This window comes from Lygodium microphyllum, chromosome 17 (assembly GCF_053477565.2).
Source record: "Lygodium microphyllum isolate KBCC chromosome 17, Lygodium_microphyllum_v1.1.10, whole genome shotgun sequence".
Classification (NCBI taxonomy): domain Eukaryota; kingdom Viridiplantae; phylum Streptophyta; class Polypodiopsida; order Schizaeales; family Lygodiaceae; genus Lygodium; species Lygodium microphyllum.
Window position 1 is genome coordinate 134,837,284 of NC_141151.1, and position 13,181 is coordinate 134,850,464.

The 13,181-nt window shown below is 45.0% G+C and overlaps 1 protein-coding gene across 2 annotated transcripts; it reads right to left on the reverse strand.

The window, feature by feature from the left end:
• Positions 1-7,647: 7,647 nt before the first annotated feature.
• On the reverse strand, positions 7,648-12,872 carry LOC148022388 (pentatricopeptide repeat-containing protein At2g27610-like). 2 transcript variants are annotated; one of them, XM_087698020.1, is made up of 2 exons: positions 12,464-12,872; positions 7,648-12,131 (listed from the first exon to the last, which is right to left on the reverse strand). In XM_087698020.1, the coding sequence occupies exons 1-2, from the start codon at positions 12,672-12,674 to the stop codon at positions 9,631-9,633; spliced, it is 2,712 nt and encodes a 903-aa protein (XP_087554146.1). In that variant the 5' UTR covers positions 12,675-12,872; the 3' UTR covers positions 7,648-9,630. The 2 variants fall into 2 exon arrangements, with proteins under 2 accessions (XP_087554146.1, XP_087554147.1); XM_087698021.1 differs by having other exon boundaries at positions 7,648-12,158; positions 12,464-12,587.
• Between the last annotated feature and the right edge of the window lie 309 nt (positions 12,873-13,181).

The following is a 13,181-nucleotide window of genomic DNA, read 5'->3' on the forward strand; positions in this document are numbered from 1 at the left end:
GAGGAGACACCGCCACCATTGGTGACAACTCTATTGTTCCCATTCGAGGAGTAGAGACTATTTCTTTATTGCCTAACCAGCTAGGGTTCTTTATGCACTAGATTTGGGATTTAATATATTGTCTGTTCATGGTTTGACACAGCTAGGTGCCGAGTTATCTTTATTTGGGATGTCGTTACCGTGGAGGATGCTTCTATAGGTGTAGCTCTTTGGACAGATACACAGGAGGGTGGGCTCTATATGCTCACTGCCTTAGCCACAAGGTCTTCCCACGAGTTTGGTTTGCTTTGGTATGCTCGTTATGGTCATCTAAACCTTGATGCCATTCGGCAAGCTTCTCGGAAGAAGACGGTGGAGAAACTTCCTGATTTCCCTCAACTGCACACTTTGTGTCCTAATTGCTTCAGGAGCAAGCCAACATCGGCAGCCACATCCCCAGGTTGCCACTAGGAGGGCTTCTATATCATTGGAGTTGGTGCACACCGACCTTTGCAGACCTATGAGCATAGCCTCTCTTGGGAAGGCCAAGTATTTGATGTTGATTGTCGATGACTTCAGTCGTTATGTATGGCCGTATTTTTTGGAGTACAAGAGTAAAGTGGGAGTGGCACGGCCTCCCTTGGGAAGGTCAAGTATTTGATGCTGATTTTTGACAACTTTAGTTGTTATGTGTGGCGGTATTTTCAGGAGTACAAGAGCGAGGCGTACTCTTGCTTCTGCGAGTCAAAGGTGTTTGGGAAGATGTAGACTACTTCCAAAGTCCATGGCATACAAGCAACAAATCATGGTGGTGAGTTTACTTCTCACCTCTTTTCTCAGTTTTGCAGAGATCACGGCATTCAAGTAGAATATACCCATCTGAATATACCTTCGGAGAATGGGGTGGCGGAGCGTGCGAATCAAACCATGTTGGAGATGGTCCGAGCATAGGGGTGTTAAAAATAATAGGTATGCTCTAATACCATGTCAAAATAAGCAACAATGTAGAGAGACAATAGGGTTTGCAGGGAGTAACACTGAGTGTGTATGGCAAACACTGAGAGAGAAGAGAAACTCGGAAACACAGGAAGAAGACGATGAGGATGCACTGAATCATGCTATGGAAGAAAAGCTAATACAACGGAGCCAAAGCTCAAAAGATAAATGCATTGTCCTATTCGAATCAAGCGGTAGCACCATTGGGAAATCAACACAGTAAAGGGAGTGAAATGAAGTTCTTCGGGCAATGGGCTATTGAAGTAATCACTGGAAGATGAAAGACAACCGTCGAGGAAGTGGACCACAATCCTCTGATGCCCTTGAAGATGTGGAAGATGATCACTGGCTGCTATCGAGGGAGAACCGTAGTCCTCTAATGTCGGGGAGTGACCTGGGCAGCAAAACGCAAATCCCAGAGTGTGAAGCTATCAAACAGAGGGAGAGCAATCCAAATGTTGACACCAAGTGGATAATGATGACGCCAGATGATATAGGATGAGCCAGGTTGCAAAAATGCAGGTCCTAGCAACCTTTGTGACAAACGACTGACGCCAGGTGATGGAGAAGGAACCAAGCTACAAAAACGCAGGTCCTACCAGCCCTTGTGATAGATGAATGATGCCAAGTGATGGAGGAGGAGCCAAGTTGCAAAAACGCAGGTCCTAGCAGCCCCTGTGATAGACAAATGATGAAATCATTGATACTCAATGATGTAGACTATCGCTAGAGGCTAGGATGCTAACACCAAACTGGAGATAATGATGCTAGACAAGGAGAATGTCTCACACTGAAAAATGCATGTGAAGGTGGAGCCTGATGGAAAAGTGTGCTGATGCCAGGTGGAAGATGCTCCCAATGCAAATCCTGATATGCTGTTGGAACAAGGCACCTAAAGCAAAAGAGGAAGGGTAAAGGCAACCACAAGCCATGAACTGCAATGTCCTCCTAAAGGGGTATGAGGGCACTGGAAGGGGTTAGTGAGAGAAGGGAAGTGGTGGTGGTGACCGAAGAAGGTGGTCAAGAATGACTGAAGAGAGAGAGAAATGAATGAAGTGATTGTCTATTTATAGGCATAAGCTGTCTAGGGTGGCACACCACTATGTGGGAGCCCACTAAAAAAGTGGTCAAAATGTGGACACCAGCCCTTTTTGGGGCTATCAGTGCAAAATCCGAAATGAAGTGTGTTGAAAAAGTGGTTTCTCAACACCCCCTCTCAAGCCCAAAAAGGGATGAAGAAAGAGGAGAAAAGAGAGATACAATGAAAATGTAGAGGATCCCGAAGATCCAAGATTGCCACTTGAAAGATAACCTATAGTAAGGAATAACAGATGGGATGAATTGTAGAACATGACTCCAAATTGGGAGAGAAGCCACTAGTTCCATAACTCCATACTAGAAGGAACTCAAAGGTCTTATCATCAAGTCGCAGCTAAACCTCAAAGGCCCCAATCTAGGCGATCTTTGAAAATCCTGGTTATTAGGAGGAGAAATGATTGCTCGAGGATAGCCATCCCAAAAGAGTAAATGGTAGGTGACGAGCTTCATGATGAGAAGATACTTCCTCTAGGGGTGGTGGGAGAGGGGCCCCCTCTAAAGCCAAACAAGTAGAAGCCCCCTCTGAGGGCAAAGAGAGTACATCCCCCTCTAAAGCCCCCTCTACAGGAGATGGGGAATCTAAAAACTCATGGATCACAGCCTTTGAATCATCCGATAACGAAGGAAGTGTCGCCAGTCGAATTCCCAAAGGTGACCTCTCAAATCTAAGTAGTCGAGGGCGGGAAGAGGTGAGGGTAATGCGGAGCCAAGGTTAGGCAACAGTCACTATCTCTTAGTGGAGCGGACTACGGAACCAAAGTAATAGAAGGGGTCAAATAGCCACTGTCTCACAAAGGAGCGGATTGCTGAGGGGATGGTAGCTAACAATCACTATCTCTCAGGGAAGCGGACTGCAGAACCGCGGGTTGTCGAGGTGGCATTCCTGAAACCCCAGAAGAAGTAGAAGCAACCTTCGTAGCGCATTGCGGGGACTGCGAGAAGGCCGTGGTACTAATCGTTTCTCCTATGGCTCAAAAGGGCTTAGTGCGCATCTGATCTGTTTGATTGCTTTGAGCATAAAAATCTGAAAGCCGATGCAAAATAAACTCTATGGCCCAAAAGGGAAAGGTGGCACAACAAGTGCCTGGCGGTAGATGCATATACTCTGGTGGGGTAGGAAGCAAAGAACCATGGCTGCAAGTATTGGTGGGGATTCCAATGATGTTCAAAGAGGAGCACCTAGTGGTCTATCTATTTGCCTGTGGAGAAGTCATAGTCCTCGGAGAGTTTTTGATGGCGATATCGATCATAATAGCACCACCTGAAAATAGAGAAGAATCATAGTAGCTCTCTGTATTATGTCACCTATGTCACTCAGGACATACAAGACCAATCTACCAAATATGTCTCTGAACATGTGACCATGGAATCCCCGCCTTTGGCCAGAACCGCCAAAGTGTCCCCTCATCTGAGCTCCAAACAAAAGTCTCCTGCTCTCTATCAAGTAACCAGCCCATCATGAACCTGGATGTCAATCTTAGCTCTAGGATTTGGACCTGCCAGACTTCGCGCGATGCGTCAGGAATGTCCCTCTTTGGATCCTGTACATTTGTATAGACATATAGATGAGGCACGGCTGCCCCATCTCACCATCCTCTCACACTCCCCTCTCTGGCACTGGAGAGTCGTGAGGGATGTCCACATCACCACCACTAGAAAGCAGATGAGAAAGGGGCCACTAAGCTCTTCCCTCAATCCGAAGCAGAGGATCCCTTCCGCACCTTGGACTTCGCCTTGGTTGGAGGATCGGAATCGGAATCTAAGGCAGATGATGACTCGTCGGAGAAGTCTGCATCCCGCTTGGTCTCCTGGTTCTTTTTCTTCCTGAAAGCTGCTAACTCTTTGCAGTCCTTCCACAAATGACCTTTCTTGCCACAGTGGCAACACTGGGCCTTCGACTTCTTCATCTTTGAAACCCTCTCTGAAGCTGCAAAAGCCTCACCTAAACCTCCATAATGTGACGGAAGCCACCCTTGTAGGTGCAAAGTAGCCTCATGCTCAAGTAGCATAGAGGACATGTGAAGAAAACTGACAGGAGTCGTAGATGTCTGCGCCCGTAAAGCATTCGCCACTCCATCAAATTCCCGAGGAAGCTTGTAGAGTACCATACCAACAAGATGTGCCTCTAATAGGGTAGACTGCATAGTACGAAGCTGGTCCTGGAGTTGGGTAACACAAAGTAGGAAGGATTGAATCGTATCTGTGGATTCAAACTTCAATTGTTGGAGCTGGCCATAGAGAGTAACGGCCCGCATGGTGGAAGGAGCCTCGTACATCAACTGTAACTTCGACCATACATTTGAAGCTGCCGTACAAGAGGTGACCGCCGGTAGGACTTCTTTGGAAATACACCGAAGTAACACTGAATAAGCATGGGTATCATCCAAATCCCATGTAAGCACTGCCTCCTCATGGTTGTCTTTATCAAAATCAGATGGAACTGGAGAAGGTTGTCGAGGACATACCACAGCTCCTTTAACCACTTACCATAACCGCTTCTGAATAAACCAAGCCTTCATCACTGCACTCCACGTGTAATAATCAGGCCCATGGAGCTTGTCATCAGTGGATGTACATGGAGGAGCCATCTAGAGAGGATTCAGAAAAGAAGTAGAGAAAAGAAGGGATTGGGAGAAAGAACACAGCCAAACCACGAGCACAGACTACAAAAAGCAAGAGTTCACATGTAGTATAACCCAAAAACTGATCAAAATAAGCCAAAATTTGCTGCACAAAGTCAAAAAATCAGTGAAAATCTGCTAGAAACAGCAAAAACGGCCTGTTCTGCCAGTCGCCTAGCCGAAAATTGTGCTGTAAATAGCAAAACGCAAGCTGCACACTGCCTAAACAAGTGTAGGGAATTGTTGCCACCAACCTGATGAGGAAAACACAGGCAGCAGGAGGTGTTGGGCAGGCAGGCGGGCGATGCATATGCTGATCAAAACGCAAAGTATGGAAGCCAAAATCTGGTTGCAATTAGGTTGACAGCAGTCGCCAGGGCAGCAAAGGGGTAAATCAGTCCTGAAAACAGCAAAAACAGAAAACATAAAAACTGATACCATGTCAAAAGTGGTGCAGCAATGGAAGCATAAACAACATGCTGAAATAAATTGCTGAAACACAAGACAAGAATAAACACAAATACAGATGAGAACTCAGATGTATGCCCGGGAAACGGAATCCATATCGAACACGAGATAGCAACATACAACAGTGAATCACTGTCTGTGTGGGCACCCTGGCACCAGCTCCTCTCTCCCCAAAAGAATCCACAAATGATGGCTGAAGTACAGAAGAGGAGGAGGAGCCCTAGTAATATATAGGTATAAAATGGGGGGAGTAATAAATGTAGTCGGCCAGCATTAAATGCTCCCTAGCCCTAAAAAGGGCACCAGAAAATGCCAAATAAATACTACATAAAATGCTATAGCCTCTACAGCACAGATTCACACCTGAGCTGACTAATCTTCTAACATTAGTTTGCAGGGTTATTGTGATGCAGACATGGTAGGTGACTTGGACACTTGTAGGTCCACTAGCCAGCAGGTATGTCCTTACAGTTGCTGGTGGGGCTGTTTCTTGGTGTTCCAGGTTGCAGAACATCGTCGCACTGAGTACCACTGAAGTTGAATACATATTCAGCTTCTACTATTGAAGCTTCTAAGGAAGCTATATGGTTGAGCAGACTTGCAAAGGATCTCGGCATGTCTATGGGTACTGCAGTTTTGGAATGTGATAGCCAGAGTGCTGTGTATCTGACTAACAATGCCATGTATCATTCATGCACAAAGCATATAGATGTGCGATATCACTTCATTAGACAGATTCTGGAAGAAGGTCTAATCACATTGACCAAGATTAAAACACACGACAACCTTGCAGATGTTCTCACTAAAAGTCTAAGCAAAGCTCAACACGAGCATTGCATACGACTAGTGGGAGCTGGTTAGAGGTTCACTTCAGACCTTTAAGTGGGAGATTGTTGGGATAAAGGCCCGTTTAACCTCCGTGTATAGTACACGCACATACATTATTTAGCTGTACATGTGAATGCACCCTCACGTGCCCTAAGTATAAATACATTTTATTCTTTGTGTACCAACACATTGTTGGTACACTCATATCCAATCGTACTTTCACTCTTCTCTCTGGCTTACCAGTTCGTCACACTCTCACACTCCTTCTCGAACTGCTGCTTCACATTCCCAGCTGAGCTTCAACATCAAATGGGATAGGGCATTTTCATTTCCTAGCACAGGTACATCTCCGAGCTACTTTTGGAGTTTGTTATGGCCGAGTGTCCGCCTATTTCTTGCCCCATGGACCCTCAGTCCAAGCTTGTGGCAGCAGGAGATCCCCTTCTAGATGCTACACATTACAAGTGCCTTGTTGGCTCTCTTATCTGGCTCATTCACACTTGGCCAGATATTTCTTTTGTGGTGGCTTTGTTGTCTTCTTTTATGCAAACTCCTACAAAGGATCATTGGAGGAGAGGCTCATGTATTCTTTGGTATTTACAGGGGACTTAATCCTATGGGATCATGTATGGAGAGAGGGTTACTCTGGAGACAAAAGCGCAATACACATTCTCTCCAGCCACACCAGACACTCTTTTCTTCTGGTCATAGTCTTCATGATCTTCGAACAGACACTTCTCCACCTCTGCAGCATCAACACTAACTGAAACCATCCTGGCATAATCCCAGTCCATCTTCTCTTCATGCCTCTGCTGCTTCACCACTTGCTCAGCATCGCCATAGCCATCTGGGGGTCGTTTGGACCCCCGCCCATGACTGCTTGACTAGAATCCAAGTCCTCTCCAAAACAAGCGCCCAATTTTGACCATAGTTGCTTGATGTTGAAAGGCTAACTTAAACATTGATACACTCTTCTTAATTCATGATCAATTTGCAACTGAATTGCTGCTACTTCTCAGAGTAGCCAGTTCTGAAAATGTGAGGTGTATGCTTCCACTCCTACTTCTATAGCTATTGCTACTACTGCCATTGTGCCCTATTGCTTGCCACTACTGTTGCTTCTACTGGTTCTGCTGTTGCCACTGCTATCGCTACTATCTCCTGGCTATTCCGACCTAATAACTATTGCTATTGCTACTCCTGCTACTAGTATCAGTATAAGCATTAGTGCTACTCATGCTAGTGCTAGATGCTTCTAGCACTAACACCAGTACTAAGAGTAGAGTAATAGCAAGGGCAGGGGTGGTAGTGGCTCCTACTCAGAAACATTGAATGGCAGGAATAGGGTCTTTGAACGGGGGAATGCCATTCCCTAACGGGCTGGAACAAAGAACACATTCCAACTTGGTGGGACATTTCCTGTCCAGTTCCCAACAATGTTCCAACCCTGGAACATTCCTACCGCAGGTAATGTCATAGGGAACCCCACACTCCAGCATTGCCTTGGCTGTTTGACTTGATATTTGTATCAGCTATTGGCCTTGCCAATTGGGCCTTAGTCCTTTCATGAAAAGTACTTCAGCCTTCAAACATTTATGGCTCTTGAGTATTCAATCTTTAGAATTTTTAATACTATGTACTTATTTCGCAGCATCAACTGATCTTAATGTATAATGTCCCATTCATTTGTTTCAATGTTGCAACATGATGTTTTTAGCCAAGAGCAGTAGAGTAGCAGTGGCAGGGCCAGTGCTATTCCACAGTAATAGCATTAGCACTATCATATGAGCCGAAAAAACAACCAATAAAAGTGTAACTCTTTATTGGGAAGATGTCATTGTGATGTTGAAAAGGCTCCAGCTAGCATTGGAGGCTTCTTATAATGCAGTAGCCTGCAGAATACTTGGGAAAAGTTATTTGGTTTCCTGATAAACCTAGACACTAGAACAAACATGTGGGTAGAGGCTAGATATTCTGTCATTGGTGAGGACATTAACCTATTGGAGCAGTGCCCAACTACCCCTGGTAGTTTGGGTTCCAGTCCTCATGGTGATCGCCGTCCTTGCTTCACATCCCCATAGTTGCATTCCAATTGACATAATTGAAAGACCTGGTTCACAATTTTCCATACCTGAATAGGGCATTTTAGACTTGACTGTTGAGTGTTCACTGTGAAATTATGCAGCCTTGGTGGCTGGGTGTCCACTGCTGAATTTTAGATAACTGGTTTGATTAATCTCAGGCACAAATGGCTGTCTTTACTATACATTCCTTATATTCTTATGTAAAAATTAGGGCCACCTAAGATTCAGCCCAAGGTTCCAATCATGCTTCCGTACTCGTCCATATTTGACTTGTGGAAAAATATGAAAAAACTTATGATGAGCACTGGGGGTTTTGCAGTAAGTCTATGTCCATGCCCAACAGATCCTGGCTCTATAGCAATGCCCATTCACATTAGACCTGTGCCAGATGATCAGTTGCCAAGCCACCTTAGCTTGAATTCTGTTTGGTCCCATTAGATTGCAGACCACCTTGGCAAGCTATGTACCGCAGCTGGCAGAGAAGCACCAGCAAGAAGCTATGTGGTATGTTGAAGCATCTTCAAGAGAGGACATATGCAGTTGGAAAAGAGACAAAATCGTGAAGGTTGGTACCAAATCTTGGGCAGGTGAACAGTCAAGGTTGTCATTGAAATTGAGCTTCTCCAGATCCCGATGCAGTTCCAGTTCTCTTTGCACCCTTCTCCATGTAGTGGGCTTGCAAGACGGTGCCTGTCCTAGGGGCCCAAAGCACCGTTCGCAGGATTGCCTGCATTGTTTGTCAAAAATGCCCATATAGTATTGCTTAGAGAACCCAAAGTGCTAGCCTTAGGATTGGCCAAAGAGAGTATCGTGGACAGCGGCCTACAAGATTTTCTGTCAAGCTGAGACAAGCTTGAGTTTCATGGGAATGGTGCCCCTTGCTAGAAGGGGGGAAGGGTTTTGGGAGATGGCATGAGTCTTTCCAAAATAGTGTACTTTTTGGCAATGCGATCTGAAGGGCCTTGTCTCAGTGTTGAATAGACTGAATATTGGCATAACACGTGATTTCTCCGTAGTGGCCAAATCTCTGGGGATGGCCTGCTATCCATTGCTAATGCCAAGTTCACTCGTGGCCTCAGAAAACCATGCTGTAACAAGCAAACTGCAGGACCCTCCCGAGTGCTTCTCAGAAACAACTCAATTCTCCAACTCAGATGTGAGCCACTAGCTGCTGCAACCATACACCAAAAGCATGTGCAAATACTCTTCTGCACCAAAATCTAAATGAGATAATTTGGCCCATTTGGGCTTAAACAGCAGCTTTTCAGTACTTAGGTATACATCATATACCAGCCATTTAGGGATCCCCTACATTACACACTGAAATCACTGCCATTGAGCATCTGAAATTGTCTTGTAGATTCAGGCCACATGCCTGAGCACATGTAAAGTACAGTTACAGTTCATATTATTTCCGAAATTACAGCACCGCTTGCCATATAATCTATCTTCTTTGATCCTAAGAACTAGAATGCTTGCTTGGAGATGGAGATTGACATGCTCAATTCTGTAAGTGCAGAGAGGATGGCCGCAATTGGACCCTTGGTATGTCTAACCTAATCCAACAACAATACCATGGATTTCACCATGCTTGTCTTTTGCAATCTCACAGCATCAACCTTCTTTGCATCCTCCTCCATGCCAGCATCTGAAAAAATGTTCGACATACAGACATAAGGTGCAGGATCTTTTTCATCCAATAGCAATGTGTGATCAAAGGCATGCCTTGCAAGGTCCACATTGCCCCATTTTTGACAAGCACCCAACACAATATGCCATACCACATGATTAGCCTGAAATGGCATCTTCTCTATCAGTGCCACTGCAATCTCTAATTGGCCTGCACGACAAAATAGGTCAACCATGCAACTGAGGTGATCACAACTTGGGGTAATCCCATAGTCCTTGATCATGCTCTGGAAGTACATTTGACCTTTTTGAGGTAGACCTGTATGGCTGCAGGCATTCAGCACGCCAATAAAAGTGATCAAATCTGGTTTTACACCTTCCTTTTGCATTTTGTAAAAGGTCTTAAAAGCATCTTCAGCACCTCCAATCTGAGCATATCCAGCAATTAATGCATTCCATGAGAGTACATCATGAAATGGAAGCCTGACAAACACTTCTTGTGCTTTTGCAAGTGACCCACACTTGGCATACATATCAATTAGGGCATTCCCAACAATGATATCTTCTTCGAGCAACCCTTTCCTGTCAATGTCAGCATGTATTCTGTGACCCTTCTCTGTAGTTCCTGTGGTACCACACGCTTGTAAGCTGCTAGTAAAGGTGACTGCAGTAGGTGAGAAGCCTTCCAGTTGCATTTTCTCGAAACATTCTAGAGCCTTATCACCAGAGCCATATTGGGCATAGCCTGCAATTAACACATTCCATAAGACCACACTTTTGAAAGGAAGCTTGTCAAACACTTCTTGTGCTACTGCAAGCAGGCCGCATTTAGCATACATGTCAATCACCGCAGTGCCAACAACCATGTCACTTTCCAGCAACCCTTGCCTGTCAATCTCAGCATGTATTTCTCGCCCCTTGTCTATAGCTCCGATGATACCACAGGCTTTCAAGCTGCTCAGAAAGGTGATTGCATCAGGACAGACACCCTCTGATTGCATCAGTTCATAACAATTCAGTGCTTCTTCACCTTGCCCATGTAGTGTATATCCTGAAATAAGTGCACTCCAAGAGACTGTATCCCGCACCGGAAGCTTTGCTAACACCTCTTGTGCTTCTGCAAGCAAACCACATTTGGCATACATGTCAATCAACGCAGTGCAAACATCTTTTTCCAGGAAGCCTTTTCTTGCTATCTGATCATGCATTTCTTGGCCCTTTCCTATGGCTCCTAAGGTGCCACAAGCTTTCAAGCTGTGAACAAAGGTAGCTGCATCTGGAGAGAGACCCTTGAGCTGCATCTGCTCGAAACAGTCAAGTGCTTCCTTGGAACGCCCATATTGAGCATATCCTGCCATGAGGGCATTCCACAATATTACATCTTTGGCACCGAGTGAGTCAAAAACTTCTTGAGCTTTACTGAGGGAGCCGCATTTGACATACATGTCAACCACTGCAGTGCCAAGATGGATGTTCTCTTTCAACAAGCCCTCTGCCACAATCTCGGCATGTAGCTTTTGACCCTTCTCAGCTGCTCCTATGCAGCTGCAAGCTTTCAAACTACACATGAAGGTGACTGCATTTGGGGAGACGCCCTCAAGTCGCATCTGTTCAAAACAGTTCAGTGCTTCCTCGGCCCGCCCCTGCTGGACATATCCAGCTATCAATGCACTCCATGAGACCACATTTCTGACCGGAAGCTTGTCAAACACTTCTTGTGCTTTTGTGAGTGAGCCGCACTTGGCATACATGTCAACCAACGCATTGCCGACGACAACATCTTCCTCTAATAACCCTTGTCTAGCAATCTCTGCATGTACTTCTCGACCCTTATCTATGGCTCCTATGATACCACAAGCTTTCAAAATGGATGCAAAGGTGAAAGCATCCGGAGATATGCCCTTAAGCTGCATCTGCTTGAAACAGTGCAATGCCTCCTCACCTTGCCCCTGCTGTGCATACCCTGCTATTAGCGTGTTCCATGAGACCACATTCCTGCCTGAAAGTTTGTCAAACACTTCCTGTGCTTTCACAAGTAAACCACACTTGCAATACATACTGACCAAGGCACTGCCAACAAAAATGTCCTTTTCCATTGAGCCTCTCCTTGCGATTTCAGCATGGAGTCTGCGGCCTCTTTCAAGATCTTTTAGCTCGGCGCAAGCCTGCAGCAAGGCAACAATTGAACCTTCACGAGCACCCTCTTTCAGCTTTCGGTTGTTCCTAATAATTGCTTCCTCGTCTGCTTGCACTTTGTTGCAACTTTTCTTTGGTCTTATTGTATCACGAGAATCTTTGTCAGCTGATGACTCTAAAAGAAAACAACCTGGCATGATGCTAGGAGTGCATCTCAGGTTGTTATATTCATTGTGAGACCTTCTCTCTTTGAAGACATTTTGTACATCCTTGTGTAGGAAATTGTGAGAGTCTGCTCAAGTAGCACATCAATGCACGCCTGTGAGCAGAAAAAATATTCTAAACTTCTCTAAGTATCCCCTACCTCACAGAAATGCAACTCCCTGACATGACCAAATTCACTACCTGCCATAACCCAATTCTAGCCCAGAGAGATGCAATGCATTACCTGACATAACCCCATTCTAGCTCAGAGAGATGCAATTCACTAACTGACGTATGCTAATTTCGATGTATAACCGATGGTTTCTGATTCCTGATGCAATTATTGATCTAATCGATCACTTCATAACATTTTACTGCATACGTATCATTTCTTGAATCCAAAGAATTTGTGATGCTTACCTCGTCTCAATAGTCGTGTCCTTGAAGATGACCGGGGAGGAGACGATCCGTCCTTCTCCTTCTTCTTCCTCCTGACAATGAGATCGAAATTAATTGGAGAATTTTGGCTCCTCGTTGAACCGTAACTAGTTCTTTCTTCCTTTTCTTCTTTCTCATTTTGATGATACAGGGCCAGCGAGAAAGGCGAAGAAGCAAGGCAAAGCCTGGACATGGGGGATCAGCTGACTGCATGAGCCTTAGCGGGTGAGCATGACAAGGACGATATGTTCGTGAGATTCGAGAAAACGCAGGACATATATGCAAGGCTCGCCTCCTGCAGCAGGCAGAACCAGCCGGCTCATAATGCATGGCCGTGGCGACCGTGTTCCTGGAATTCAGCCTCTTATTACCGATAAGCAGTGTTCACACAAAATCGTCCTTTAGTATATTTTTCCCGGCTGGTTTCCTAATTCCCAGTCGGATTCCTTTAAGACAAAAACCAGTAAGGAGTGTTCACACAAAACCGTCCTTTACTATACTTTTCCCGGCTGGTTTCTTAATTCTCAGTCGGATTCCTTTAAGACAAAAACCGGTTGGATTTTTTTAAAACCGGGTGAGATTCAAGTTCATCTTGATGAAAATCGACTATATTTTGGATATTTTAGTTATCAAACTCACTAATATCATGTTTTTTCTCCCAAAATTTATAGCAGTTTACCCTCACTTTTTTTAATAAGAT